At 42.7% G+C, this 27,105-nt stretch overlaps 5 protein-coding genes and 1 long non-coding RNA gene across 10 annotated transcripts in view; 3 read left to right on the forward strand and 3 right to left on the reverse strand.

Moving 5' to 3' along the window:
• Positions 1-27,105, reverse strand: part of LOC116834992 (histone H2A type 2-C) — a 299,566-nt gene that overhangs the window by 66,773 nt on the left and 205,688 nt on the right. The window lies entirely within an intron of this gene.
• LOC142047046 (uncharacterized) lies at positions 2,024-7,614 on the reverse strand. The gene is made up of 3 exons (XR_012656195.1): positions 7,583-7,614; positions 6,887-6,962; positions 2,024-3,410 (listed from the first exon to the last, which is right to left on the reverse strand). It is a non-coding gene; the product is annotated as an uncharacterized LOC142047046 (long non-coding RNA).
• On the forward strand, positions 7,627-18,496 carry LOC116827269 (butyrophilin subfamily 1 member A1-like). Its single transcript, XM_032784656.2, has 8 exons — positions 7,627-7,772; positions 9,902-9,979; positions 12,033-12,380; positions 12,770-13,048; positions 13,460-13,579; positions 14,004-14,024; positions 15,779-15,805; positions 16,997-18,496. The coding sequence occupies exons 2-8, from the start codon at positions 9,907-9,909 to the stop codon at positions 17,587-17,589; spliced, it is 1,461 nt and encodes a 486-aa protein (XP_032640547.1). The 5' UTR covers positions 7,627-7,772; positions 9,902-9,906; the 3' UTR covers positions 17,590-18,496.
• Positions 13,546-27,092, reverse strand: LOC116827270 (histone H2B 8-like). Of its 5 annotated transcripts, none has more exons than XM_032784664.2 (3): positions 25,820-27,082; positions 23,222-23,315; positions 13,546-13,632 (listed from the first exon to the last, which is right to left on the reverse strand). In XM_032784664.2, the coding sequence occupies exons 1-2, from the start codon at positions 26,194-26,196 to the stop codon at positions 23,246-23,248; spliced, it is 447 nt and encodes a 148-aa protein (XP_032640555.1). In that variant the 5' UTR covers positions 26,197-27,082; the 3' UTR covers positions 13,546-13,632; positions 23,222-23,245. The 5 variants fall into 5 exon arrangements, 4 of the variants coding, with proteins under 4 accessions (XP_032640555.1, XP_032640557.1, XP_032640554.1 ...); XM_032784666.2 differs by lacking the exon at positions 13,546-13,632 and adding an exon at positions 18,446-18,694; XM_032784663.2 differs by lacking the exon at positions 13,546-13,632 and adding an exon at positions 21,064-21,140 and having other exon boundaries at positions 25,820-27,081.
• Positions 18,688-22,507, forward strand: LOC116827274 (histone H2A.J-like). Its single transcript, XM_032784672.2, has one exon. It carries the CDS (start codon positions 20,793-20,795, stop codon positions 21,180-21,182), a length of 390 nt encoding a protein of 129 aa, XP_032640563.1. The 5' UTR covers positions 18,688-20,792; the 3' UTR covers positions 21,183-22,507.
• LOC142047037 (histone H1-like) lies at positions 20,841-25,552 on the forward strand. Its single transcript, XM_075067510.1, has 2 exons — positions 20,841-20,904; positions 23,490-25,552. Exon 2 carries the CDS (start codon positions 23,505-23,507, stop codon positions 24,156-24,158), a length of 654 nt encoding a protein of 217 aa, XP_074923611.1. The 5' UTR covers positions 20,841-20,904; positions 23,490-23,504; the 3' UTR covers positions 24,159-25,552.

Below are 27,105 nucleotides of genomic sequence, written 5' to 3' on the forward strand. Positions count from 1 at the left end.
CAACCTTTGCTGGTGGAACTTGTCATTTTGAGACCTGAAATGTGGAGCTTGCAACAGTTAACAAGCTCCTCTGTTTATGCAGGCAAAGCTTTAACTTACATCAAGCCTAAAATACTTGACTACACTGGATGTCCCTTGATATGCTCTCTCATCAGTCCAAGTTAGAAGTAGAAACAACTTAAGCCTGGTCTACACTACGGGGCTAGGTCGAATTTAGCTGCGTTAGGTCAATTTAAAAATGACCGCGTCCACACAACCAACCCCGTTCCGTCAACCTAAAGGACTCTTAAAATTTACTTCTGTGCTCCTCACCAGCAAGGGGAGTAGTGCTAAAATCGACCTTGCTGGGTTGAATTTGGGGTAGTGCAGACACAAATCAACAGTATTGGCCTTTGGGGGCTGTCCCAGAGTGCTCCATTTTGACCGCTCTGGACAGCACGTTGAACTCTGCTGCACTATCGAGGTACACAGGAAAAGCCCCGGGAACTTTTGAATTTCATTTCCTGTTTGGTCAGCGTGGCGAGCTCAGCAGCACAAGTGACCATGCAGTCCCAGAATTGCAAACGAGCTCCAGCATGGACCGAAAGGGAGACACTGGATCTGATTGCTGTATGGGGAGAAGAATCTGTTCAGGCAGAACTCCGATCCAGAAGAAGAAATGCTAATATATTTGCCAAAATTTCACAGGGCATATTGGACAGAGGTTACACCAGGGGGACACAGCAGTGCTGCGTGAAAGTTAAGAAGCTCAGGCAAGCCTACAAAAAGACAAAGGAGGCAAACAGTCACTCCAGGTCAGAGACCACACATGCCGCTTCTATGAATAGCTGCATCCCATTCTAGGGGGGCACCCTATCACTATCCCACCACTGTCTGTGGACACCAGCAAGGGGGGAGTCTCTTGGAACATGGAGGAGGATTTTGCGGATGAGGAGGAGGAGGAGGAGAATGCTCAGCAGGCAAGCAGTGAATCCATTCTCCCCGGTAGCCAAGAACTTTATATTACCCTGGAGCCAATACCCTCCCAAGGTGGGATCCCTGACCCTGAAGCCAGAGAAGGCACCTCTGCTGAGTGCACATTTGTTACTACAGTACAGAGTTTAAAAGCAATAGTGTTCATGGTCACCTGGTTGAAATAGAATTTTTGCAAGGGAACAGTAAAAGGACCTTGTTCGTGATGGGCTGATTGCACTTGGCTGAAAGGGATCATCCTGAAGAATAGCCACACGGTGGGGTGGGGGTAGGTGTGTGCTGCACATTTACCCGAATACTGCAGCCTGCCCTTCTAAATATGAAACCCAACCCATTGGTTGCTCTGGGAAAGATGGAGCGCTGCAGTTTGAAAACATTCCCACATGGTATGAAGGCATAAGAAGCCAACCCAGTTTTACTCTCCCTTTTTATCACCCCACAGGTGCAAAAGTGTCTATGCTCCTCCTAACATCTCCATCTGTGGTTATCACAGATTAGAAGGCAAAAAAACGCACTTGCGATGACATATTTTCTGAACTAATGCAGTCCTCCTGCACTGATAGGGCACAGCTCAATGCATGGAGGCATTCAGTGGCAGAGGCCAGGAAAGAATTGAGTAAGTATGAAGAGTGGAGGCAGGACGCGATGCTGAGGCTAATGGGGGAGCAAATAGACATGCTGAAGCGTCTGTTGGGGGAGCAAACGGACATGCTGAAGCGTGTGCTGGAGCTGCAGGAAAGCCAACAAGAGCACAGACCCCCCCACCCACTGCATCCACTGTATAACCACCTACCCTCCTCTCCATGTTCCTTAGCCTCCTTACCCAGATGCCCAAGAACGCGGGGAAGGGAGGATCCGGGCACCCAGCCACTCCACTCCAGAGGATGGCTCAAGTAACAGAAGGCTGTCATTCAAGCAGTTGGATTTGTAGTGTGGCTACAATAAACAATGTAGCCTTGTTCTTGTTTTCTCCCCCTACCCCACTTGGGCTACCTTGTCCATTATCTAATTTTTTTTTTTAATTATTAAGGAAAGAGTGCATGGTTTCAAAACAATAGCTACTTTATTTCGAAGGGGGGAGGGTGGTTGGCTTACAGAGAATTAAAATAAAAAAGGGGATGGGTTCACATCAATGAGAAACACACACAACTGTCACACCAAAGCCTGGCCAGTTGTGAAACTGGTTTTCAAAGCCTCTCTGATACCCAGTATGACCAGCTGTGCTCTTCTAATCTCCCTGGTGTCTGTCTGCTCATAATCAGATTCCAGGTGATTTGCCTCAACCTCTCACCCCACCATAAATGTCTCCCCTTTACTCTCACAGATATTATGGAGCACACAGAAAGCAGTAATGACAATGGGAATGTTGGTTGTGCTGAGGTCTGACCTAGTCAGCAAACAGCGCCAGCAAGCTTTTAAGTCCAAAGGCACATTCTACCACCATTCTGCACTTGCTCAGCCTATAGTTGAACTTCTCCTTATTATTGTCCAGGCTGCCTGTGTAAGGCATCATGAGCCATGGGAGCAAGGGGTAGGCTGGATCCCCAAGGATAACTATTGGAATTTCAACATCCCCACTGATAACTTTCTGGTCTTTAAGGTAAGTGTCTTCTTGCAGCTACTCGAACAGCCTGGAGTTCCTAAAGATGCGAGCATCATACACCTTTCCCGGCCCTCCCACATTGATGTTGGTGAAACGCCCCTTGCGATCCACCAGTGCTTGCAGAACCATTAAGTACCCCTTCCAGTTTATGTACTGGTTGGCAAGATGGTCCAGTGCCAAGATGGGGATATGCGTTCCATCTATTGCCTCACCACAGTTAGGGAACCCCATTGCAGCAAAGCCATCCACTATGACCTGGACATTTCCCAAAGTCACTACCCTTGATAACAGAACATCAACGATTGCATTGGCTGCTTGGATCACAGCATCCCCCACAGTAGACTTACCCACTCCAAATTGATTCCTGACTGACTGGTAGCAGTCAGGTGTTGCAAGCTTCCACAGAGCTATCGCTACTCGCTTCTCAACTGTCAGGGCAGCACTCATCTTAGTATTCTTGCGCTTCAGACTGGGGGAAAGCTACTCACAGAGTTCCAGGAAAGTGGCCTTACGCGTGTGAAAGTTTCGCAGCCACTGTGAATCATCCCATACCCGCAACACTATGTGGTCCCACCAGTCTGTGCTTGTTTGCCTGGCTCAGAATTGGCATTCCACTGTATCAACCAGCCCCAGTGTGACCATGATGTCCCAGTTGCCACAGCCCATGCTTTCAGGAACATCTGTGTCCATGTCCTCATCAAAATCTTCCTTGTGCTGGCGTATCTTAGCCCAGTTCTGCATATACTCAAGGATAATGCATGAGGTGTTTACCATGCTCACAGCAGCAGCAGTGATGGTGAGCTGAGCAGGCTACATGCTTGCCGTGCTATGGCATCTGCATGGGAAAAAGGCGCAAAATGATTGTCTGACGTTGCTTTCACAGAGGAAGGGTTGACTGATAACATACCCAAAACCACCCACGAAAATGTTTTTGCCCCATCAGGCATTGGGAATTTAACCCCGAATTCCAATGGGCAGCGGAGACTGCGGTAACTGTGGGATAGCTACCCACAGTGCAATGCTCCAAAAGTTGATGCTAGCCATGATGGTGAGAACACACTCCTCTGACTTAATGCGCTTAGTGTGGATATATGCAATCAACTGTATAAAACTGATTTCTAAAAATCACCGTCTATAAAATTGACCTAATTTTGTAGTGCAGACATACCCTTACCAATTTAAGAGTATAAATAATACTTTCATTGAAAAGGAAACTTCTATGCAAAAATTCTGTTAAATTATTTAAAAATTGAGAATATTGCACTAAAAATGTTAAACATTAGTGTTTCCTCACTTTTTAACAAATTGAGATTCTAAAATTTAACCTTTGTTCATAAGTCAACTCTCCTTCCATTTATAGGCCATAAACCCCTGCTAATTCCATTCACCATACTCCTCCATCTCCTTTTCCAGTGTGAACTACAGACTACCACTAGCACACATCTACATACTAACCATATGTATCATTACCCTCCCACCACATGTAGGACACAAACCTCCTGGTCCTTTAGTCCACCTGCTTTTGTTCAAGAGATAACAGTACCTTAACTTCTCTGTACCAAATGGGGACTAAACCCCACAGCATCTCATCAATTTTAAGGCCAGAAGATCAGCTGTGATTATCTAGGGCCGTGATACTCAGCCTCAGGCTCATGAGCTGCAAGTGGCTCTTTAATGTGTCTTCTGTGGCTCTTTGCAGCACATGATATTAAAACACTCTGTGATGTAATTATTAATCAGGATGCTTTTACTACGTTATTAACCAATTGTAGTTGATGAAATGACTGACCAAGTATTATTTTACTGTGAGAATAATTATATATATATAAAATAGTAAATGAAACAAGTCACACTACTGTGGCCCTTTTCGATAACCATCACTAAGGCCATGTCTACACGATGCCTTAAATTCGAATTAAACGGCTTTAATTCGAATTTATGGTGGCTCTTGAAACACAGGCTTGAGTATCAGTGATCTAGGGTGACCTGCATAACACATTGGAATTCCCTGAATTACATCCTATTTCAAATCCAATACCTGTGGTTGAACTACAGTGTGTGTGTGTATTTTATAGTTTTTTTCCCCCCTAAAAGTTCAATCTTGATTTAAAAATTTCCAGTGATAGAGAATCCATCACAACCTTTAGTTCAAAGACAGTGTACCATTGCATTGGATCCCGTTCACCTTATCCACCCTTTTAATATGGATTGGATATCGCACTGTACTAAACCCACTCATCTTCCTGATATTATTCAGACTCCTGCTCTTTAGCAATAGGTTGGAGACTCCTCCTCTTCTAAGTATCTGGTAGAGACACCAATATCTCTCGTACTCACTGAGGGAAAGGGGAGCTAGTATATATGCTTAGGAGGGCTACCTCCTTGTGTCTCCTGATGGTTACTGCCTGTTCCTCTTCCCTCAGGGCAATACCTAAGTCAAGTAATACGAAGAAAAGAGGTGGAAAAATGCACTGTGTTCCTGCTTGTCCATTCTCTATGTTCTGTGCTGCACAAGCTATAAGACACTAGCACTCAGCTGTCATGGGTCCTCTACTGAGGCTTTTGAAAAATCTGCCCTTAACTTGTGTTTATATTTTCTGCATCTGTAGACAAACTCCCTCTCTCTGGTATGGATAGGAAGGTTGTTAGCTAATCATAAAACTAAAATCGATACTAAATCGTATAATTTATTGCTTAGTTGGGGAAACTGAAATTTCACCTGACAACTAGGTGTTTTTTCAGTCAGTAGGGCAAGGCTGAGTAGAGATCTGGGCAGCACTGAGATTGGGACTTAATTCTGACTTCCTTGACTTTCTAGTATTTGGTGTTAACTATGATATAGTTGACAGACCATTATGATCATCTAGTCTGATCTCCTAATTCCCAGAGCAGATCTTTTAGAAAGAAAAATCCAATCTAGATTTAAAAAATTCAGTGGTGGTGAATCCACCATGACCCTTGGTAAATTTGTTTCAATGGTCAATTACTTTCAATGTTAAAATTTTGTCATTGCAGTTTGAATTTGTCTAACTTCAATTTCGAGCCATTGGATTGTTATACTTTTCTCTGCTAGGTTGAAGAGTCCATTACTGAATAATTGTTTGCCATGTAGGTACCTATAGATTGTAATCAAATCATCCTTTCTCCTCCTCCTTGCCTTCATCCCATCTATATGGAGTTAGCTCACAGGACTCATTTTATGGATGACTTTGGCAAAGTTTTAGGGTCAGCTGCTACCCTGACACCAGTCTTCCATCTTTTTCAAACAGGTTTGGAATGGGCTATGGAGAAGTTCAAGGCATCCTTTAAGCTTCTCTTAGTTAACTAAGTATCACCATACGGCAAGTTTTCTGTTCTTTTAAATATACCTCTCAATTTTTTTAGGTAGGCTTTAAACTCTCACTGGCTGGGTCAGAATCAAAGTGCTACTACTTATCCCCTTGAGCTTTCCAGCTGGTGTGGATACATATACACTTTTTTAATAGACAACATTTTTAAACTTAACTACATCTTAGTTTTTGTCTGTGTTACTGGCACATTTCAATAAAACCATTTGGAAAATAAATATTACCTAAATTAAGACTCAGTGCTTCAATTCAGGTGGTCATTTGCAAAGTGATTGTTTCTATATAAAGGTTTATTAAAACTATTTAAAAAATACACAATGAAGGGGAATGTTAACATGCCATACTAAATTATAAAAGTTCAGTGTATGAAATTTCAATCTGATAAGCTCTTCTCCTCCAACAGCTGCTTCTTCACAATCACTCAAAGGGAACAGATCTCACTAAGCATGCTTTAAATTTGTAAACTAACATGCCCAGACCAAGATTTTAGGGAATAAATACTGATTCCCAAATTAATGGGTACCCATCTTGAGATGGCTTAACTGGACTTTTTGGAGGGCTGATACTCAAGTACATTTCCTTAAAATCACCCCTCCCTCAATTAGGGTGACTTGAGTTGGACACCCAAAAATACTAGTCACTCTTGAAAATCTTGTTCTCATTTGTCTACTCTTTAACTATAGAGGCTACAAATAGGCAAGTTTGCTCAGCAGCCCTGTACTTGGTTAAAGCCTCAGTGACAATTTACTGTCTTTTTCTACCCTACTTTTTACGACTGATAAAGAAAACTCACATCTGACCTGTACTAATCAGCATCTATGTTGCTTCCTGGTGTAAGTCATCTGAGCCCCCCTTCCATCTACAAGTTTTAGATCATTTCTCAGGCTATAGACCAACCTTTAGAAGACAAAATATGCAACAACCTTCTCTTGGGTTTGGTTTAGAACAGGGATCTCAAACTCACCGTGAGGGCCACCTGAGGACTACTACATTGGCCCGATGGCTGCATCACTGAAGCCTTTTCATACAACGATACCAAACTGTGGTAAAAAATGAAGAGTAATATAGTATGCTATTAAAAGTCAATATATTAACTTTTTAAAAACTGTAATGCAAAGAGAAGTTTTAATAAAATATAAACACCTGTACCTATTCCTTATGTGGTCAGTAACACCGATGATCTACACTAACAGTCTATCAACATAGCTGTAATCGCAGGAAGTTTTTAAAGTAACTATTGATACAAAATACATCGCTGCTTTTAATAAATATTCTTCCCAACTATTCACAGCAAATAATCATACATGCTTGAACTTCATACCTTAGACTGCTCCTCTCCTCCACGAGGACCCACCCCTGCCTCTCCCAACCTCTTCTCCAAAGTCCCCGCCCCAACTCTACCCCGGCATCGGTGGAATCGGCACCTATGGCAGATGCAGGAGATAATTCCACTGGCTGCATGTTTGAGACCCCTGGTTTAGAACCATCGTATTTTGATCCCGGAGGTTCATCGGCCTCTGGCTTTCTCCCTGCCCTGAAATACCCTAACCCCCTCCTTCGTTTTAGGGCACCAAGAAGCGCCATTGTTTATGGAGAAAAGCTCTTTCCTCCTGTGCAAAGATCGTCCCAAGCCACAGCAGGGCTCTGAGTGTAAATTTACCCGGCGCTTCTAGCCCGCCCCTCCTTTTGCGCCAGCCCCGCCTTGATCTTCTCCTTTCGCTTTTAGCAGGTCTGGGGCCGCTTGTTTCTCTTTCGCTCCTCAATGGCCTGAGGCGCCTCAGCCCCCGGAGCAAGGGGAGAAGCGGGACGCTACAATCGCGGCCCCCGCGCAGACTTGGCTGGACCTGCAGGTGCGAGGGGCTTCGCGGGGCGGCTCCCTGCAGCGGACACCACCCCAGCAAGGGGCGGGGCAAGGCCCCGGGCCTGCTCGGAGAAGGGCGGGGAGGCGGGGTTGTAGCCCCGGGAATGGGGAGCGCGCTGCGGGATGAACTGAACAGAGGGGCCCGGGGGTCATCGGGCGGGTGGCTCCTTCCTGGCCGTGGCGACGGTGAGCTCAGGCCTGCCAGCGCTACCCCGAGTCACTGCAGCTGGGTGTGCCCTGCTCCTTCCCATCCTGCTGGGCCTTCTGCTGTGTGCCTCTGGCAAGGCACTTCAGCGTCACTGCAGGCAGCACCTGGCCTTTGTAGGGGGCTAGTACTTGTTACAATCCCATCAGGAGCCAAGGGTGCCGGGACAATTTGTATAGTGGGGGTGCTGCTGTAACGCACACAGCTCCTGGCTGTGTTCTGTCCCATCTAGTGTCACAGAGACACTTAGTGAGAGCAAACTCATTAATCTCTCTAAGTGGTCTTGGTGCCACTAGATGGGACAGAACACCGCAGTCAGGAGGTGTGTGCGTTACACTGAGAGCCATTGAATCAAACTGTTAACCCTGTATATGATGGAAACCACTTCAAGCCATGGGGTGCAGCAGCACCCCTGGCACCCATAGTTCCCGGACCTATGCCAGGAGCCCTTGTTCTGGGTGCTGTACACAGAATAAAAGATGATCCTTGCCCCAAGGAGTTGGAAATATAAAATCAGCACAATTCATTTTGGAATTAGGAAAATTCACCTTTCTAAGATGTTACTTCCTTTCTTCTGAATGCTTCATATGTACATAGAATTCAGTTTTTATTTTGTTATAATTCTGACAGAAAAAATCACTTATTTTTAAGCATTTTTGGTATTGATTTAAAAATTTCACAGTTGCAGGAAGTTATGTGACAGGGGGAGTCAGACAATGACAGTAGACATCGAGATTCAGAAAATTAAAGCTTTTTAACTGTGAAAACACACACTGTCAACTTCAAATGTCAAAATATACAAAGTAAATATCCTTAAATCAAACTCTAAGAAGTTCTCAAGCAAAAAAAAAAAAATTATTTTGGCTTTTGATAAATTTCATTTATCATCAACGGAAATATATTTTCATGGGTTTGTGTTTGTATGGTGAAATCAACATTTACCAATAAAAATCTAATCCAGGGATGGCCAACTTGTCACTCCAGAGCCACATTTGGCTCTTCAGAAGTTAATATGTGGCTCCTTGTATAGGCACTGACTCCGAGGCTGGAGCTACAGGCGCCAACTTTCCAATGTGCCGGGGGGGGGTGTTCACTGCTCAACCCCTGGCTCTGCCACAGGCCCTGCCCCCACTCCACTCCCTCCCCTGAGCCTGCTGTGCCCTCGCTTCTCCCCCTCTGAGCCTCCTGCATGCCACAAAAGAGCTGATTAGGAGGTGGCGGGGGTGGGGAAGGACTGATGGGCAGGAGGTGCTGGGCACGGGGAAGTTGGTGGGAAGGGTACTGACATACTACTGTGGCTCTTTGGCAATGTACCTTGGTAAATTCTGGTTCCTTCTCAGGCTCAGGTTGGCCACCCCGATCTAATCCTTCCAAGCCTATTTATATGGCTGACATATATGCCCTTTCATTGTAACACTTCCACTTCTTAGGCTGCATTTCATTGTTTTTGTGTTGTGCAGGAGAAGTCATTTTGGATTCTTTAGAACAATATTACATATGCCTAGCTCTTGTATAGAGCTTGTCATCCGTAGATCTCAAAACATATTACAAAGGAGGTAACTATCATTGTCCTTATTTCACACATGAGGAAACTGAGGCATGAAGAGGTGATCTGACCTGCCAAAGGTTATACAATAGGCTAGTAGCAGCTAAAGGAATAGAATATAGGACTCCAGAGGCCCTGTCCAGTGCTCTGTCCACTGGACCACACTGCAGATGAAAGGAGCTATTTAAAAGTAAAATATGACTAGACTATAAACTCCTAATTCTCCCACTATAGCCTAAAAAATTTCGTTTGAACCTCATATTATTTTCACCCGGCAGAAAGTGTGGTTTGATCTGTGAATGCTTTCCAGAGCCCTCCCCCAGAATTTTCTGTACATTGGTGTGAACTCTTCTATTTTGTGTTTTAGGGGTTATGGAACTGTCAGCCAGGAGTGAGCTCTGGGCCTTTGCCCTCTTCTGCCATGTAGGAATCCTGGTCTCCTTAGGTAAGCGGAATCTTGACCTGGATCCCAAGTCACACGCTTCTCTCTGATCTTTACCTTAGCCACATGGTGGGAAAAGGGGCCACTGCTACCCAAGGATCATGTGAACAGAATTATAACAGCACCACCAAGGTGTGTGGGAGGGAACAAGAGGAATGAATTCACATAGAAATAGCGGTTGTTTAGGAGACAGCTCTTACGCTGCTGTGCGATTTGAATGGCAACACTGCATAAGAGCAGAAGTCCAGGGAAGAAAGGAAAAGAGGAAAATAATTTGATCCACATTATGAAGGGCAGTAGAAGAATGGAAGTGAATAATTACAGAGCACAAGCCCTTTGGGTTAAGGAGGAGGCTGATAGTGAGATTTGTTGGGGTGGGATTGAGGCGATTAAAGAGAGCTGGAGGATAGGAAATCAAGGCCGCTTGCTCAGGGAATTTAGAGACAAAGGAGAAAAAGGAGATGAAGTAGTTGGTGAAGTAGAGGGAGGGTTTCTTAGGGCTACTGAGCAAAGAAGAAAGGAGCTGTAGGAGAAAGAGGTTGTAAATAAGAGATCGGGGGATGGGAGGTGATTTTTTTTTTTCAATGTATTTTTACCAGAATGGGAGTGGAAGGGGTAATTTTCCTTGTATATATTTATTTAGGTGAAGCAAACAAAACCCACAGAAACATAAAATAACATCCTGTGTTAGGCCCAAGTGGTGGTGTAAGATATCAAGAACTAAAGCTGATCAAACTGTTTGTCCTTAATGTAGGCCCCTTTCTGATCAGATCCATGCACCAATCCTGTTCTGTAGTAAAGTTGAAGCAAATAACATACATGCAAACAAACTTTTGACAATTTGTTGTGTGACTGGTCACTTAACTCATGTGCTATTGTTACTGCCTATTGATGTTGTGAATGAACTCTTTACATGGGAAAATACTAAATGACTGGTAAATAACCAGGAACACGCCTGTACTGTGAATTTTCCAGTGAACGCTCACTTAACGTTAAAATTCACGACACTGTCAGGCTTCACAAACATTTTCGTAAATTCCTGGCACTTGTTTGAATACTCATGCGTGACTGAATTTTACCCCATTAATACAAATGGCCCAAACTCTGTGCTTTTATTCCTGAAAATCAGTAGTGAATGAATTTTCTCAGTATTTGTCCATTTTTATCAAGAACCCTAATTCTTTACCAATCACCCATTCACTTTGCACCTGGACATAGATCATAAACACACCTGGCTCAGGAATCACATGGCTTATAGTATTGTTGGAATTGGGCTATTTTACTCCTAGGACATTAGTTCCAAATTGGGGTGAGGAGGTGGGAGTGAATTTGACAGAGAGGATCATCCAATAATTTTACTCCATGTATCTCCTAAATGGGATAGAAGGGACATTTCCCTGCTCACCTGTCATTGTGAGTCTCCTAAATCAAGACAGATGCTGGAGAATGGAGTTTCTAGGAAATGTTTGCAAATATAGGGCTCGATCCTGAAAAGTGCTATGTGCACTTGCTGGGGGATTGTCCAGTGCTTTTGGCTCCTCATTTTAGAATTGGGGCATACTGATTAGCGTGGCTGGGTGGGAGAGAGACGTATGTGAGGGGGAAATCTGCCTAGAGCATGGTAGTGGTAACAAAGATGGTGAGAGTTGTGAGTGGTGATGTATGGGCTGTTGACGGTGCTGCTGAGTGATGGTGGGTAGGGCTGGTGGTAAGCAATTCTAGTATTTTTAGGTTATTATGCCATGTTCTTTCCCAGTGCTATCAGATTTAAAAGGAGTAGCTCCCATGTCACCTGTTGGATGCTTGGGTTGCCTAGGATGCCCCTCTGTCTGGTTTTCCCCTGTGTAATGGTGGTCACAGTCTCCTTTGTCACTCTGTTCGAGTTTTGTATTTTGGTGATGAAGATGGTTGGTAGTAAAGCGAGGAGAACTACAGTGATGAAAATGCAGATGGTTATAATCCAGAATGTGGTAGAGGTGGGGTTTGGCAATGTTGGAACTGAATAGGCAATAAGGTGCAGGTGTTGTATTAATACCTTTCACGATATCCCTTTCAGAAAGCTTTACGCTGAAAGGATCAGATTCTGCAGTGATTGCCACAGTTGGCACAGATGTCATCCTTCCATGCCATCTTTCACCAAGGACCAGTGCCAAACAGATGGAAGTGAGGTGGCATAGCAATGAGATTCCTGGCCTGACCCATCATTATGTGAATGGGCAGGATGCCCCGCAGAAGCAGAACCCACACTACCGGGGAAGGACAGAGCTATTCAAGGAGGAGCTTTCCAATGGCAATGTCTCTCTACTGTTAAAGAGGGTTCAGGTGGCAGATGGAGGCAGCTATGTCTGCTTCATTGGCAACAAATTGAATTATTTGGAAGGCCTTGTGGAGTTAACGGTTGGAGGTAAAGTAGGTTCTTGTTGTCAGTGAATTGGTTTTCTGTTTTAGAAGGTGACATGTCCTTCACTGACATGTATTGCCTGCAAACACACATATATTTTCCTCTGGCATTCTTTTATTTCATTTCAAATCTCTGCCAGATACCTAAGCAGTTATTATCCACCTCTAGTCACTCAGATGCCATGGCAGCTGCAAGCAGTTACTGAGAGGCCTTGGTGACTGGCTGTGGCTACAGAGGGCCATGATGTTCCTCTGCTGACTACACATTATCATAGAACATCAGTGCACATGTTAGTGATACCAACATGGTGAATCCTTTCCCTCCCAGTGGGAGGAAAGTACTGGTGTTTCCATGTCGAGTAAGCTAATATTACTTGATTTGCTTTGACACAGCTGTTGGCACAGGCCCCACAATCTCTGTGCACCGTTCCCAGGACCAGGCAGTGACACTCACTTGCAGTTCAGAAGGGTGGTATCCGGAACCAGCAGTACTGTGGACTGACATGCATGGTCAAAGACAGAATTCAACTGTATCATCTGTAAAAGATGTTCAAGGTCTACACAATGTTCAGAGTCACGTGGATGTGAAAGATAACAAGAACCAGGTCCTGATGTGTCAGCTCCAAAGCAGCTTCTGGGACCAGACAAGACAGTCAGCGCTGCAACTTTCCAGTAAGGCTATCCTATTCCAAAGAGTTTGTCTGGGCAGTAGAAGACCGGTTAATGGTTTGCTGGACATAAATGGTTAGGGTAGGACAGAGCCACAGAAAGTAGGAGCTTTACAGTGTGCCTTCTTGGAATTTCTAGTCTCTCTGAACATCCCCTCTTTATTTTCTGTATAGCATTTAAAAATACATAGTATCATATGTTGTAGCTGGGGCTTATGGTGGATGAGGGAATCTAGATGAGATGCTTGTAGTTTAGAGGATCCCAGTAGGATTCATGGGGGACTTTAGAGCTGCTTATGGAGCGTCCTAGATGTGGACGCGTGGCATGAAGAATGTCAGTGAGACACTCTGAGACTCCTTCCAGTTCTAAATTATCTTCTTCCTGAACTAACAACCCACTTCTCTTTCATTTCAGGTGATTTATTCCCATATGATAAACACCCATATGTAGTCACCACAGTGATATTCTGTCTATTGTTCATTAATTTGGGTGTGGTTACAGGCTTCATATTCAAAAGAGAGAGAGAATCCAAAGGTACGTTTCTGGTCCTTTCCCAGTGTAGAACATTCTTCATAGACAAATGCATCCTGAGATAGAGATTCAAAGCAAGAATTAGGTATGGAAGGTGTGAAGGGAGAGAAATATCAATAAGATACAGATGTTAGTATTTTCAGCTCCTGTGAATGATTGATTGGTTCTACCCCTTGGCCCTGAAAATTTCCTCCGTTACATTTAGATTTCCCGGGCTCACCAAAAAATGCTCTTATTTTTGCCAACATTTTATCATATTTTGCTGAAGTAGATCTCTGTGAGAAGGAGACCCTTTGATCATGGGAATGTAGTGTCAATTCAGGATGAGGATATTGTGTAGGTTGGCTGAGGATGGACACACTGTAAGTATAATACCAGTTGATGGTCTCTTCTTTGCATAGTCATCTCTGCTCTTTTCTTCCCTCAGGAAAGCTTCAAGTTGCAAAAGGTATGTAATTTGTTTTTCTAGAATGGACTCCTTTGGTCTCTCTCTCTCTCTGCATCTTCTTCTCTTTTCATTACTGTCTGTCTCTCCCAGCCCCTGCTCTTCTATCATGTTCGTGTGTGTGTGTGTGTGTGTGTGTGTCTGTCTGTCTGTCTCTCTCTCTCTCTCAGAAGCCTGAGGACTCATTCAGAAGAATAATTCTCTCTTCACTGATTGGGGGCATCACCCCCCTCTTGAGTTGTTGAGTGAGACAATTAGTGATTGTTCTTTTTAGTATGGGATAACAGTTATAACTTGTAACATGTTCAAGTTCACTAATGTTTTACACATGCTCTGTTGGCACGCACCCCAACCGCACATGGGTGTCTTGGGTATTTCTGCCTGTGACTGGATTTCTTTGGTACTGTCTTTCCGATGTGATATTTTGGAGCTGCTTTAGTGACTCCATAGTTAAAATAGTCTAAGACAGTTGTCATTATAAGCCTGTTTTTGACCTTTGTCTATAACTTCCTTACAGTAAACAAAACCCAAACTTACTTTCTTCCTGAAGTTTGGCATGTGTGATTCGTAGCATGAAGAGGTGTTTTTATTTATATTTTTGAAAGTTTGAGGTTAATCTGATAAGGCAGTTTGGGGAATCTGAGACTTTGATTTGAGTGACTACTGTTCTGCTTTTTTAAAAATTTAATTTTATGTATCTCACTGTGCTCTAGAAACAGCACATTTCTTTTATATGCTAGTTTTTAGTGAACTCTATCAGACCATAGAAAGTCTATTCAGGGTCGTGCGTGTGCAAGGGGAGGATATATACTTCTCCCTATGCTGTCTTGACTTCTCTGTTCTTCGTGCTCCGACATACTCCTCCATAGGAGTTGCTAAAAAATGGGGGCCTCCTTCTGGCATATGTCAAAGTGCTCAGTAATAGTGGGCAAATTGCATGCTGGATTGGGGAGGGGGAAGGACTTTGAGGGCAGGGGGAATGGGAGCATGCTGAAAACGGCATTTCTTCCAACCTGCTCCCCGAGTTCCATACAGGAGAAATGGGGAGTGAAGAACTCCTTCTCTGGCTGCTTCTTGCTGTTCTCTGGTTTGGTCTCTAGAACTTCCAATCAGCTTGACAGATGTGAACGTTCCTTTCTGGAGAACTTATTTAAAATATCAAATTAAAGTAATCTTTGCTCCTGTGCACTAGATCTCAACTAACTGAATTCAGTAAACTATGTTTTATCTCCCTGCCTCATTCTGTTTTCTTGCTAGATGAAACACACATACAGATATTTCTGTGTCTGTATTAAACTCTAAATATCTATGGACAATATTTTTAAGTGAGTATTTAAAGTTAGGTTTGTAAGTTCATATTTAAATGCCAAAATAAGAGGCCCAATTTTTCAAAAGTACTGACCACCCAGCAGCTCCCATTGACTTTACTGAAGCTGCTGGGTATACATCAGTTTAGAAAGTCAGGTCATTTGTTTAGGTATTTCAGTGTTTGTATAGCTGGAGTCTAAGTATAAGAGTGTACTTTTGGAGTTGGTCTTTTTTTTTTTTTTAAAAGGTGTCACAACCAAAGAACTCCTTGTCCAGTTCATTTCAAATCTGGCATAAGAATTCTATCTCCGTGACATACCTAACTTACCAGTTTTGAGACTGATAGTTCTTTTTCTGTGGAATGTAAGGGGCGTGTCACAATCAGGTTTATGGTGCAAACTCTGTTAACTTTGGTATTCTTTCCTAACTTCTCTTGTTTCACATTTCAGAGCTATTGAAGGCCAAAAACTCAGCTGGTGAGTAACCAGAAAAACAGTTATTTTATTTATTCTTTGGGATATCAGTGAAATTACCTCCTTTTTAGTCCAACACCAAGTTCTGAAGGTCTGTCCTCTGCTCAATACACATGAAGAACTTACTTCAGTAATGGAGGTGGACAAGCTAAATCCAGTGTCTTGCCTTCTTGCCAGAGAGGACTGATTATTCAAAGAATGGGTGGGAGGGAAGTATAAAAAGGAGAGGAACTTGTGAGCCTTCCTGAAAGCTGTAGCTCACAGTCCCAGTCTCTGTAACTGCTGTGTCAAATTCCTTTTTCTTATTATTGGGTTTATTGGGGACCTGAGTAGATCTCATTGCAGAGAGATAAATCCACATGAAAGTCAGTAGTTATGTGAAATCATTGGAGTTACTCTAATTTACATTAGTGTCACTGAGAGCAGAGTTTGTTTCTAAATGTGTGTGAAATTGGACAGTACCTCCCGGAGTGACCTAAAAGCCAATCAAAGTATGATTTTTGCCCTGAAAATTGTCTTTGTAAAAACAGTCCAGTGGGAGTCCACAGTTGCTGTCTGTCAATGATTTCCACAGGAAATTTTGCTTATTGCAAATAAAAAATATAAAACACAATCTGGGCTCTGAAAGTCAAGCTAGGGTCTTTCCTGCAACTTTGATGACTTAAATTTGGAGAAACTTCACTGACACCTGTGCAACCCCCATTCAATGAGTTTGGCCAGGTGTAAATGAAATTTAATGAAGACTTCTGTTAATAAACTACAAGAAGGAATGGAATCCAGCTAACTCTCATCTGTGTGGCACTCACAGGTAAAACTCTCTGCAAATCTGTAGGTATCCTCTTTATATCCGCCAACCATGTTTGTGGATCATGGATGCAGATACAAATTTTGTATGCACGCAAAGCTCTACTCACAGGAGCAAGAAGCAGAGTCTTAGTCAGTAAAGTAAGCAGATATAATTTTGGATACACTCAGGGCACAGTTCTGATGAGTAAGAAGAAACCATGTTTACTTAAAATATGTTTCTACTGTGAAAATTATTTTAAGGCTGTAGAAGGACCTTAGGGAATCAGGAAGACGGGTAATGAGTGTAGGAGATGCTTCTGTAAATTGGGTTATGTAGGAAGTGAAAGATCACCCACACTTGTTTTTTGTTCCCCCCCACCCCCATGTGTCTCCTTTTTTACTGTACAGTGCAAATCAGATTGGATCCTAAAACAGCCCATCCCAACCTTCATATTTCATCAGATTTCCTACATGTAAACCACACTGACCAGAAGCAAGAGGTGACAGATACTCCAGAGAGATTTGATGGATGGGCCTGCGTGCTAGGATCTGAGATCCTCCGAGCTGAGAAGGAATATTACTGGGAAGTGCATGTGGGAAATAAGACAGACTGGGATCTTGGGGTAACAAACGGGAAAGCTAATAGGAAAGGCTGGCAAGATTTGAAGCCAGAGAATGGGTACTGGGGGATACGATTTTTTAACAATACTGATTATATAGCCTTTGTGGAGTCTCCAGTTAAACTAAGACTTGGCAAACAGCCTGAAGTAGTTGGGGTTCACTTGGATGGTAAGGCTCAGAGGTTAAATTTCTATGATGTTTCAGAAACGTCTCACATCTACACTTTTAGACTGAAATCCTCTCTGGATGTATACCCCTATTTCTCTCCTGGTCTGAACAAAAATGGGAAAAACAAAGACCCTCTCAAACTTCGCTTTCTCTCTCCTGGCTACTGTCACCTGATGTCTTCAAATTCCATTCCTTCATCTCCCACCTCCTGATTGGAGCTCTTGGGAAGCACTGATGAAAAGAATGTGGCCGCAGAACACTCCAGTCTCAACAACAGTGATGTCACCGTTCCATTTCTACACCAGGCTTCTTTCAGACAGAAGCAGGAGCCAGCCCCTCCATCTGGCAATGTGCACAACTGTGTACAGGTTCTGAGTTAGTAGTTAGCTGTTGGACTGTGAGGTTTACCCTCCACCCTGCCGCATTTCCTTCGGGGGGGTTACATCCCCAAGTCCCAGAGGTTTAAGCCCTGCAAATCCTGCAACAAGCCTATGCCAATCGGTGATGCCCACAATGCTTATTTAAAGGGTCTGGGGGAGGCTCAAGAAGGAGACAAGTGCTGGGTTTGTAAAAGGTTTTGCCCCAGAACAAAAAAGCACGATTTTCACCTCAAGTGGCTCTTTATGGAGGCGGCACTCAGACCACAACTTCCAGCTGCGCAGCAAGACCTGTCACTGAGCTCATCGGTGTGCAACACCCCGGTGGCAATGATGGAAGCAGCACAGTGGAAGGACTCTTTCAGAGACCCGTGGCACTGCTGCTCCCTGACACTAAAGCCCCCTTGATTGACCTGGCACTGCTCCCACTCCCCGGCACAAAAGCGGCACTGGAAGCAAGGGAGGAATAGATCTCTGTCCCAGAGACCCACCTGTGGTGTTGCACTCCATTTTTTTTAATGGAAATACATCATACTTACACTCAAGTATAACTGGAATATGTTTTATCCAAATGGTCTCTCATAAGGTATCATTACAAAGCTTATTATCTATTGAGTATGTTCATCCTATTCGTTTGGATGTATTATTTCTATGCCTGGAGTTAGGAGAATAAAATAAAAACATGTATTACTAATGTAAACAAGTTTATAAGTGGAAGCCATTAAAGATGCTTCAGAATCAATGAACTGTGAATGGGTTTGTTTACCTGCAAGCCTTCCTATGTACCTGTCTTCCAGCTACTAGGTAATGAAGAAGGAGGTCTTACAGTGACATGTGGTCATGTCACCTGAACTGGAATCCATCTTAAATCTGGTGCTTTTCCATTTAGAAGGAGAGGTGGGGATCCAGAGACACACAAGAGTCCTTCCTTGTGCTAAAGCTATAAAAGGGAGTGGAACAGAACAAAGGGGGCTGCCAGTCATGAGAAATCTCCTAGTTACCAGCTGAGGTGGAACTAACAAGGGGAAAAGATTGGGCCAAGACTAAAAAGAAGTCTAATCTGTGAAAAAAACTTTTTGGAACATCTCTGAGGGTGAGATTTACCTGTATTCAGTTTTTTAATGTATTAAGCTTAAACTTGTGTGTTTTTCTTTTATTTTTCTTGGTAACTTACTCTTTTCTGTCATTACTTGAAACCACTTAAATCCTACTTTTATACTTAATTAACCCAGAGTAAGTGATTAATACCTAGGGGAGCAAACAGCTATATATATATCTCCTATCAGTGTTCTAGAAGGTGAGCAATTTATGAGTTTACCCTGTATACACTTTTACAGAGTAAAATGAATGTAGTTGGGGTTTGGATTCCATTGGGAGTTGGGTCTCTGGGTGCTGAAAACAGGAGTACTTGCTGAGCTGTTTTCACTTAAGTCTGCAGCTTTGAGGTCATGGTTCAGACCCAGAATCTGTGTTGCAGCAGGCTAGCATCTCTGGCTCAACAAGACAGGGTTCTGGAGTCCCAAGCCATCAGGGAAAATGGGCTCAGAGATCTCTTGCGGCGTCAAGGTAATTTCACTGTCTGTGCTGATGATGATTCTTGTATGTTGCTCTTAAACTACATATGGTAACTTCCATAACAATGAAGGTTCTCTCCCAGCTGGTTTCTGACTCAGATTTGGTTGATGCGAATATTCCTGGTGGGGCTGGAAATACTGAATACAGGGGGTAACAGCATGACACCTTTATCAAGGGTAGATCATTACAACTGGTCTGAGGTTAGGGTCTCTGTTTGCTCCAACCTGAGGTGCTGAGCCTGTTTAGTGGTTCTCTTTTAGGGCCAGATTGTGATAGCCTTACAGCTGGAGAAGTCCTACTGAAGTCAGTTGGACTACTGGTGTAGTTAGATATTTTTCATTTTGTCTAATAGTATCACAAACTGTTCCTCAGAGACTGATAGACTATATTAGATTCCAAAACATACAAAGAGATAATGTTGTCCAGCCTTGACCAGTGTAAAACATAACCTGGATTATTTGTTTCCAGATTAACATTCTTGATTTATTTAAAAAAAAAAAATTAAAATTCCAATCCCACCACATTTTGCCACTGTGATGGTGGCAAATAGTGTTGATCTAACTCCCTTCCTTCCTCAAAGAAAAGTATCTGAATTTCTTGTTTAGCTTTTTTTTGACAAACTAATCACTTTTCTGGGCACTCTAACTAAATCTGTGACAAGCTAAACACACTTTACTCAGAATTATTCACATTCCTAAAAAGATATACATTATTGCTATTGAAGACAAACTGTTTACACTTCTTCTAAATAGCTGTACATTTTTGGTACCAAAGAATGGCTACTGAGCTTTTCTCGCAGTGATGGTATATTGACTGTGTACATTTTAGATAGCATTATTCTACTGTGAGGGGCTGAAAATATCTCTGTACCTGTGAAATTATACTTGGATCTTTTGGTAAGATGTTATAAAGACATTAATTACCCCCTTTTTATTCACATTAATGTCTTAATTATTTATGGCAAGATTCATTCAGGAAAAAAAAATTCTACTCTTCTCCTTTTAATCATGCTTGAATCAATTATTTTTATAGTTAACTAAATATTCCACACCACACCGCTGTGGAAGGACCAGTTATTACTTCTGCAGCCAGAAAAGCATTAAAATATTTTAGGACATACATGCTGTAAAAGAAAATCCTCATGTTGACAAAGACAGGTTAATCAATTGTCACTATTGAGGGAAATGTAGCTCGAGCAAGACAATCTCTGGGAAATGCAAAAAGAAAGGGGGCGTGGAGGGACGAAGGAAAGGTGAAACTAGAGGCACTACTGTTTAGCCATTGGTCAGATTAAGATCCGCATCACCATTGGTTGAACAGACCATGTTCATTTTTTAGCTCATCACAACTGCCCTTAGCAGTCACACGCACAGGGTAAAAGGACAGGAATCCGGTCGCTATTAGGCTGCCAGGGTAGCGTTGGAAAATCGCGTGTGTAGTACGTTGTTAGAGAACGAATTACGATGTCAGGCAGGGGAAAGCAGGGAGGTAAAGTGAGGGATAAGGCAAAGTCTCGCTCCTCGCGGGCTGGGCTGCAGTTCCCGGTGGGCCGTGTGCACCGGCTGCTCCGCAAAGGTAATTATGCTGAGCGGGTGGGGATTGGAGCTCCGGTCTATATGGCCGCGGTGCTGGAGTATCTGACCGCTGAGATTCTCGAGTTAGCCGGCAATGCTGCTCGGGATAACAAGAAAACTAGGATCATCCCCCGTCACCTGCAGCTAGCTATCCGTAACGACGAGGAGCTCAATAAGTTGCTGGGCAAAGTGACGATCGCCCAAGGGGGTGTCCTGCCCAATATCCAGGCTGTGTTGCTGCCCAAGAAAACCGAAAGTCATAAGGTCAAAAGCAAATGAAACTGACCACGAAGAAAGATGAACACTTGAATTTCAGCGCTAACCCAAAGGTTCTTCTCAGAGCCATCTACTGTCTCATAGAAAGAGCTGCATGTCACTAGCAAACAGGGCTGCTCCTTCTGTTTTAAATAGAAAATTCCTCCCATTTATTATGGGTTGGCAAAAAGCATTTATTAGTAATCCCCCCCATCCATTTTTCAGGAGTAATGGAAGTCCCTTGGGGGCTGGGAAACTAGGCGTCAAGCCTTTGTTTTTCCAGGTTACATAAATATCGATGGGGACAAACAGATTATAAACAGTGTGTGTGTGTGTGTGTGTGTATATATATATAATCAAAATATTTATTTTTCTCGTTGGTTTACTAATTCAATAGAAGTGATTATGGTGCATTCTATGCTGAATCCATCCTGTTTGACTATAACTTTTTAAATATTGCCGTGACAAAAAATATATCTACAATTTCACCCAAGTTCTCATCTGCCCTGTTTTTTTTTATGCTCATATTTAAGGAACTGTTTCCCAATTATTGATTGGTCCATTTGAATCCAAAATAATAGTGAAACCATAATTCCTCTTAAAGGGGGTCTCAAATTCCTCAGGTACATAGAACAGTTTTTAACAAGTTTAATTTCAAATATATGTAACACATACTCTTTAACCCATTCCCTCTGTAGTTTGGATTCATTAAAGTTTGTGGGAGATCAGGGACGAAATCTCTTGTTATATCAAATTAACTTTATGATTAGATGTTGCATATGAAACTGGTCTGTGGGTTCAAAAATGTCACAAACCAAAGGAAATAGTAACAGGAAAAAATACCTTTTAAAATGGCTACTCTTGATTTAAAATCTAATATAGTACCATTAGGAATTACTTGTAACAACACAAGGTAGCACCTTGCCAGTCATGTGAGAGCTCTGGATTTGATTTAATAGTAAGGGAATGTTTTCTTCTGTTTCTTTCCCTGTGTGTGTTAACATTACTGTATAACTTTGTTCTCAAATTTTGCATCAAGCCTTTCTATCTTTAAATAGTGATGGATTTAGATTAATAAGGAAGTAATTGAACAATGTGTAATATGCAATGTTCTAATCTTGGAGCAGTGGTTCTTAGACTTTTGTCCTGGTGACCCCTTTCACACAGCCTCTGAGTGCGCCCCCCCCATAAATTAAAAACACTTTAAAAAATATAATTAATACCATTATAAATGCTGGAGGCAAAGCCGGGTTTGGGGTGGAGGCTGAAAGCTGGTGACCCCCCATGTAATAACCTTGTGACCCCGTGAGGGGTCCTGATCCCCAGTGTGAGAAGCCCTATGACCTAAACCAAAGATAAACGTCAGTGACAATTTGCCGAAGTTTGTAATGTACAAGAATGAACAGATTTTAGCAATAGCCATGCTCTTTAGACAGTGGATCAGGATTTCAAAAGTTGGTTACTGGATCAGTTTAGAAACGCAGTGTTGCGTTAATGAATGTTAATATTTTCTTCATAGTCTAATAAAACCTCGCCAATAATTCTTCCACCTGAAGTTACTATGACCTTGTCTATTAGGATAATTAATATTCCTGTAACACAGGAATAAGATAGAACTGGAAGCTTTGTATTGTACACAGGGCAGCACACTATGAACTGCTCTGCTTTAACAAGTCATCCACTTTTGGGGCACAAAGAGTCCCTCACGGGACTTCAATCTGCTCCTCGCATTGTTCCATGGTTTGCTAATTGAACATTTCACGTTTTAAGGAGGGTAAAAGATTTTGGTCAAAAAAGCTGATTTCTAATCCATATTCAACGCTTAGGGACGAGTTTGTGTTACTTCCTTCTCTTTGAAATCAATTTACTATGAAAACATTGATTCAAATTTCTGGCTTTGAGCCTTGATTGAGAGAAGACCCTTTAAAGAATAACGTTTCATTACTTTAGAAATTTCTTTGTACACGGTGCAGTTTTTATTTAGAAGGAAAAACAAAAGTTTCTCTCTCCCGAGGTCTCCCCGGGTCCAGGACTCGCAGTTTATTGACTCTTTTAAAACTCACCTTTTGTTTCTTCAACGGGAAACTCTACTGAATGAAAATACCCTCTTTCCCCTTCACCAGGCTATAAAGTGGGGATGATTCGGTGGCGGATATACTGCAAAAAACACACTTTTTTGACTTCCAAGAAACACAAACTGAACGGGAAGAAGAGTACTTTCTGGCTCGCAGCTGGGCGGGCTATTTAACGCACCAATCACAGAGTAGCTGTTCTCTATAAATACCAGGCATCTGACTTACTCTGGCCCAATTGTTTTCTTCTGATTCGTAGGAAACGTCTGTTAGAATGTCGGAAACTGCGCCTGTTGCCACTCCCGCTGTGTCCGCTCCTGGGGCAAAAATCTCCACTAAAAAGCCGAAAAAGGCGGCAGGAGGTTCAAAAGCCCGTAAAGCTTCGGGTCCCAGCGTCACTGAGCTGATCACTAAGGCAGTGTCCGCTTCCAAGGAGCGCAAAGGGCTCTCTTTAGCCGCTCTTAAGAAGGCTTTGGCCGCCGGAGGGTACGATGTGGAGAAGAACAACAGCCGCATCAAGTTAGGATTGAAGAGCCTGGTGAACAAAGGTACTTTGGTACAGACCAAAGGTACCGGTGCTTCTGGTTCTTTCAAACTCAACAAGAAGCCGGGTGAGATCAAGGAAAAGGCTCCCAAGAAGAAGTCAGCGGCAAAGCCTAAGAAACCAGCTGCCAAGAAACCCGCCAGCGCCGCTAAGAAGCCCAAAAAAGCTGCCGCCGTGAAAAAGAGCCCGAAAAAAGCCAAGAAGCCAGCGGCTTCCGCGGCCAAGAAAGCGGCCAAGAGCCCGAAAAAGGCTAAACCTGTCAAGGCCAAAAAGGCAGCCAAGAGCCCGGCTAAGGCCAAAGCGGTGAAGCCCAAGGCTGCCAAGCCTAAGCCGACCAAACCCAAAGCAGGAAAGGCTAAGAAGGCAGCGCCCAAAAAGAAGTGAAGCGACTCGAAAAGGAAAATAGAGTCTTAACTCGTGCAAACAAACCCAACGGCTCTTTTAAGAGCCACCCACCTTTTCCAAAAGGAGCTGAAACTTTCGTGCATTCACCGTAACAGCAGTAACAAATCTTCCCCCTTTGTGAGGAAACATTGAAATATTACAAAGTAACCTTTAGAAAAGTTACTCTCGTTCTGGGAGAAGCTATCTATTTTGTGGATACTGTTTCTAATAATTCGCTCTCACTTCTCTTTGGAAGATTTTGCTCTGTACCCCGGTACGTTTTAAGTGGTGCTCAGGTCATTCTTTGTTCTGCCTATAGCCAGAGGGGGAGGACAAGAGGTCTAGTGAGAGACATAGTAAATGTTTGACTTAGAAACAGGTACCTGACTGGCTGCGGGAAGCAGAACTAAATTGGAGGAGCGTTTGAAAAGCCCGCGCTGTGCAAGGATTGGCCCGTCTCCCGCCCTGGGTTTAAAGCCGGGCATCCTGCGCTGACATGTTCAAAAGCTGAACACGTATATCTTGATGGGCGGGAGGGTGCATGTGAGTCTTTCGTAGTTTTGTTTTCACTGCGTGTTTAGCTTTATCTTGTGTTTTTATTCCTCCTCCTACCAATATCCCCCCCTAGTGTGTTAGCTGTACCTTCTGCCCCTCAATGCCTAGACCCTCCTCGTTAATATTAGATCAAAACCGATAATGTTGTGAACAATCCTGCCATTTACTAATTTAAATGATTCATTAAGAGGAGGACATGTAGGGTGGAGAACCTTAAGAGTACCAAGATTTTAAACAAATTACGTATCACTGCACAACTGACTCATTTGAAGGTCACATCCACCACACAGACGATGAAATTCCTATATTGTACGCGTGTATATAGGCGTCCTTTCAGGAACGCTTCAAGATCAGTACACATTTACTGCATAGCATATGCTTTTCACCAACCAGTTTTCACTGTGATACGCTACACACGTTTCATTAGTCGGGATTTACAATTGTTAAGCCTGCGTTGTAAGAACACTCTTTTCGTAATATTGAGAAGAACTCCCTCCCCCTCTTCCCCCCAAATTTTCCTAATGTTCAAAGATGCCGAAAGCAGTCTCAGTGCATTAGCTATAACTTTCAGAAAGTTATGAAACTCAGAACAATAGAATATTTTGTTGGCCATACATAGTAAATCTATACTGGGAGCTGTAATCAAAGCCATAGGGATTAAACTAATTTGCTCATTTCCAACTCTAAATATTCAATAAAAGGCTCCAGGGAGTTCCTCAAATCAGGAACTGGAAGAAAATGAAGTGTAATAAGTCAGTTTAAACTTCAAATATCTTATCCTTATCCTCACTTACCTGGTTTACAGTATTTCCAATACGATACACACTGCAGACTAATATCAAACACAAATCTGTAGTGGTAGCCGGTTGACTTAGTGCTCCTTGGCGAGGGGTGAAGTAGTAACACACCGTCCTATTTAACCACCAAAGTAAATTGGTAACTGAAGTAAAAGCTTTAGTTTCTTTGAAAATGAAATCGTATTTTTCCCTATACACTAGCTAGTCTACGTAAATAGAAATAAAACAGTAATACAGCTCTTTCATTGAGAAGGTGGGTGGCTCTTAAAAGAGCCTTTGGGTTATAGCTGAAAAGATTTGAAAGTTTACTTGGAGCTGGTGTACTTGGTGACGGCTTTGGTACCCTCAGACACAGCATGTTTGGCCAGCTCCCCCGGCAGAAGCAGGCGCACAGCGGTCTGGATCTCCCGGGAAGTGATAGTTGAACGCTTGTTGTAATGCGCCAGGCGAGATGCTTCCCCGGCGATGCGCTCGAAGATGTCGTTTACAAAAGAGTTCATGATCCCCATGGCCTTAGAAGAGATACCGGTATCAGGATGAACTTGTTTCAATACCTTGTACACGTAGATAGAGTAACTCTCTTTTCTAGTTTTTCTTCTTTTCTTATCTCCTTTTTTCTGAGTCTTGGTCACAGCTTTCTTAGAACCCTTTTTAGGGGCCGGAGCAGATTTTGCTGGCTCTGGCATAGTAGCAGTTTACGATAACAGTATAGCTCAAGAACAATAGTATACTGAGAGCATGGCTACCCCTCTATTTATAAGGAACGTATGCAAATAAGTAGCTTTTGCCGTCTGACTTTCTATTTGATACAAGAAACAAATGGTGTCCTCACCGGCACATACTATTTCATAATTGGTCAGCTTCAGATACCATGTCACCATTGGTTGTTTTTTTTTAGCCAATCAAAAAGCAAGTTACCAACCAATAGTTGGAAACAGTACTTGTAAATGTTTCACTCTAAGTGCAGTCCCAAATAGCTTTTAAAACTGTAAATCTAGAGCCAAAGTCGAATTTAGTAATGGTTTATAGCTGTTTATATTGTGGAGGGACACAAATTCCTATAGACATTACTCTCAATCCCCTAGGATCATTGGGGTCTACTCCTACATTAGTAATTAAACTAAAAAAAAATCAGGATCTTTATCTATTAAAGATACAAATTACACAAGTACACTCTAAATAGTGCATTTGTGAAAAGTCATTATAAAGTTCCATATTTGTTTATCAATATTCTCGAGGTTAAATTAATGCAGTCTACAGATTTCTTTTTAAAATTGTGTTTCCATCTCTTCTCCCTCACTCTATCTTTAATACTTGCTAGTGGGATCCAAAATTCACCTTGATTCTTTCCCTGTTTATCATCACTAGTAATTATATCTTCTGTTTACAGGCCAAATCTGTGGCTTCAGATGTAGGTGCACATCTCCTGTGTAGGCTGATGAAATCACACGATTATAACTGGGATCAGAATTTGGAGATGAGTTAGCACAAGAGCAATTAAGGAAATAATTGGGACAGTGGCATATTCATTATTGTTGATAATCATTGAGAAGAAAAAACAAAACTATAAAAACAGTTTTTCAGAATGAATGATA

The sequence above is a fragment of the Chelonoidis abingdonii genome, chromosome 1 (genome assembly GCF_003597395.2).
Source record: "Chelonoidis abingdonii isolate Lonesome George chromosome 1, CheloAbing_2.0, whole genome shotgun sequence".
Taxonomy (NCBI): domain Eukaryota; kingdom Metazoa; phylum Chordata; order Testudines; family Testudinidae; genus Chelonoidis; species Chelonoidis abingdonii.